At 29.7% G+C, this 2,002-nt stretch overlaps 1 protein-coding gene across 2 annotated transcripts; it reads right to left on the reverse strand.

The window, feature by feature from the left end:
• Positions 1–391: 391 nt before the first annotated feature.
• On the reverse strand, positions 392–2,002 carry LOC116850172. Of its 2 annotated transcripts, XM_032828137.1 has the most exons (5): positions 1,856–2,002; positions 1,547–1,732; positions 1,288–1,469; positions 1,103–1,203; positions 392–696 (listed from the first exon to the last, which is right to left on the reverse strand). In XM_032828137.1, exons 3-5 carry the CDS (start codon positions 1,356–1,358, stop codon positions 452–454), a joined length of 417 nt encoding a protein of 138 aa, XP_032684028.1. In that variant the 5' UTR covers positions 1,359–1,469; positions 1,547–1,732; positions 1,856–2,002; the 3' UTR covers positions 392–451. The 2 variants fall into 2 exon arrangements, with proteins under 2 accessions (XP_032684028.1, XP_032684029.1); XM_032828138.1 differs by lacking the exons at positions 392–696; positions 1,103–1,203 and having other exon boundaries at positions 1,354–1,469.

Consider the following 2,002-nt stretch of genomic DNA (forward strand, 5'->3'; position numbering starts at 1 on the left):
GCATAATTTTATACAGGATGCGGACAACGCCGATGATGAAACTGGCGAATTAGAATTCAGTGATGATACAATGAGCAATTTAGGTGGAATGCAAAACATATGTCGTCTTGGATCAAATACGCATTCACGCGAAGCTGCTCGTGTAAGAGATGAATTTATGGTATATTTCAACAAAGAAGGTGCTGTTGATTGGCAGTTATTAAAAATTTAAAACAAAATGTCAACAATTAGTTAAATTATTTTATAAATATATATTTATTATCTTTAGAATTGTACGAATTTAGTAATTTTAAAGTCGAGTTCGATCATTGTCATGAAATTCAAAAAGATAATTTTGTAAAATAAATTTGAGATGAAATGTTATATAAAATATATTTGTATTATATTACTTAATATACATTTTACTTAATACATATTCCTTCATTTTTTAAATAATTTTTGACAATATTTTTTATTTGTAAGAGTTTTCGCGTGAATATAAAAATGTAAGTAATTCTAAAATATAGTGATGTCTCTTTGAAAGAGGTATTCTGTTTAACGCTGCCCGAACTAGTCCTATCACGTTTTCTATCTCATCGTTCTGCGGTCGCATAGCAGGTAATGGTGGTAAGACAAGTTCAGGCGGTGGAGGTAGAGGTGCATCCAACAAAGAAGTGAGTTTTGCTAATATTGTTTCGTTTGACTCGGATGAGCGACCTGTAACAATGTTTATATTATGCCAAAAGTCGAAGTTGGATTATTTTTTATTTATAATTAAAAGTTAAAATACCCTGGCGAAATTATTATTTTTATTATTTTTTTTTATTAGCACGTTATTAATACGTATAACAAAGGGATATTTTTGTCATATGCGCACATATAGATTTTTTAACTAAGAATTCAGTTATTTGTCAAAAAGTTGTATTAAGTGCACATTCAGATTGTTAGAACGAAGGAAAGTTATTAAAATTTTTTTTAAATCTGTATATAACTTACTATTACGTGCTAATTCAAAAGATATTTTTGTCATATGCGCATAGATTTTAAAAAAATTTCAATACAACTTTTGTTCGTTCTAACAATCCTTCCTCAAACCCTGCAAAAAATGAAAATATGGACTTACGTTTCTTTTTTGCCTCTGTTTCTGATACTGACGAAGATGAACTGGTTGATGCAACCGAATCATCATTGTACAGTTTTAATATTGATACATTGGAACTTCTTCTATAAATAATAGACAAAATACATAATTAAAAATACATTATTCATTTACAAACAATATGTTATATGTATGATTTTATTATTTACTTTCTATTCTCGATGAAGAGATCTTTAGTGAAAGCCATCATTTCATAGTATGGCCATTTATTTTTTTTCATTCCACTACCAGCTGAACCGCTTTTCTTGCTATTGCTCTATTAAAATTCGGCTGTAATTGTAACGAAGTTTTTTCCATATATTCTTGGCCTCATTAACATCTTTGATGTTACCTAAGGAAAATTGCAAACTAATTATTGTTTCGAGAATATTTTATATGAAGAAATACGATTGTGCTTGACTAACATACCATTCATAGCAGACACTACCTCCTCCCATAATATCTGAATAATACTCCTGCCCCTTTCGGTAACAGGAATTTTAAAATTCCATAAGGCTTCTCGCTTTTGGACTTCGCTAATCAACATTTCATTCCTAAGAATCTCGGTCAATGGTTCATCATGAATTTCATTTGGGTCGACAATCATACCATTATCTGCAAAAGTGTATCTATACAGTATGTCCTCGAATATAATACGCTATATAAGTATGCTCTTGAATATAATTTATATGTCAATAATCATTTTTAATAATTGCGATACAAAAGATAAAAACTTACCAAGCTGTGGATATATGTAGCCTGCATCATCAACATGGATTTTAGTATATCCTTTGTAACACTCATGGTCCATTACAATGTCAATATCTATTGCTGTGTCACATAATGCACAAATGTTTTCCTACAAGAAGAAAATTTACATGTTAA

Source organism: Odontomachus brunneus, unplaced genomic scaffold (genome assembly GCF_010583005.1).
Source record: "Odontomachus brunneus isolate Ranch 3 - 2012 unplaced genomic scaffold, Obru_v1 Obru_scaffold_135, whole genome shotgun sequence".
In the NCBI taxonomy this organism is placed as follows: domain Eukaryota; kingdom Metazoa; phylum Arthropoda; class Insecta; order Hymenoptera; family Formicidae; genus Odontomachus; species Odontomachus brunneus.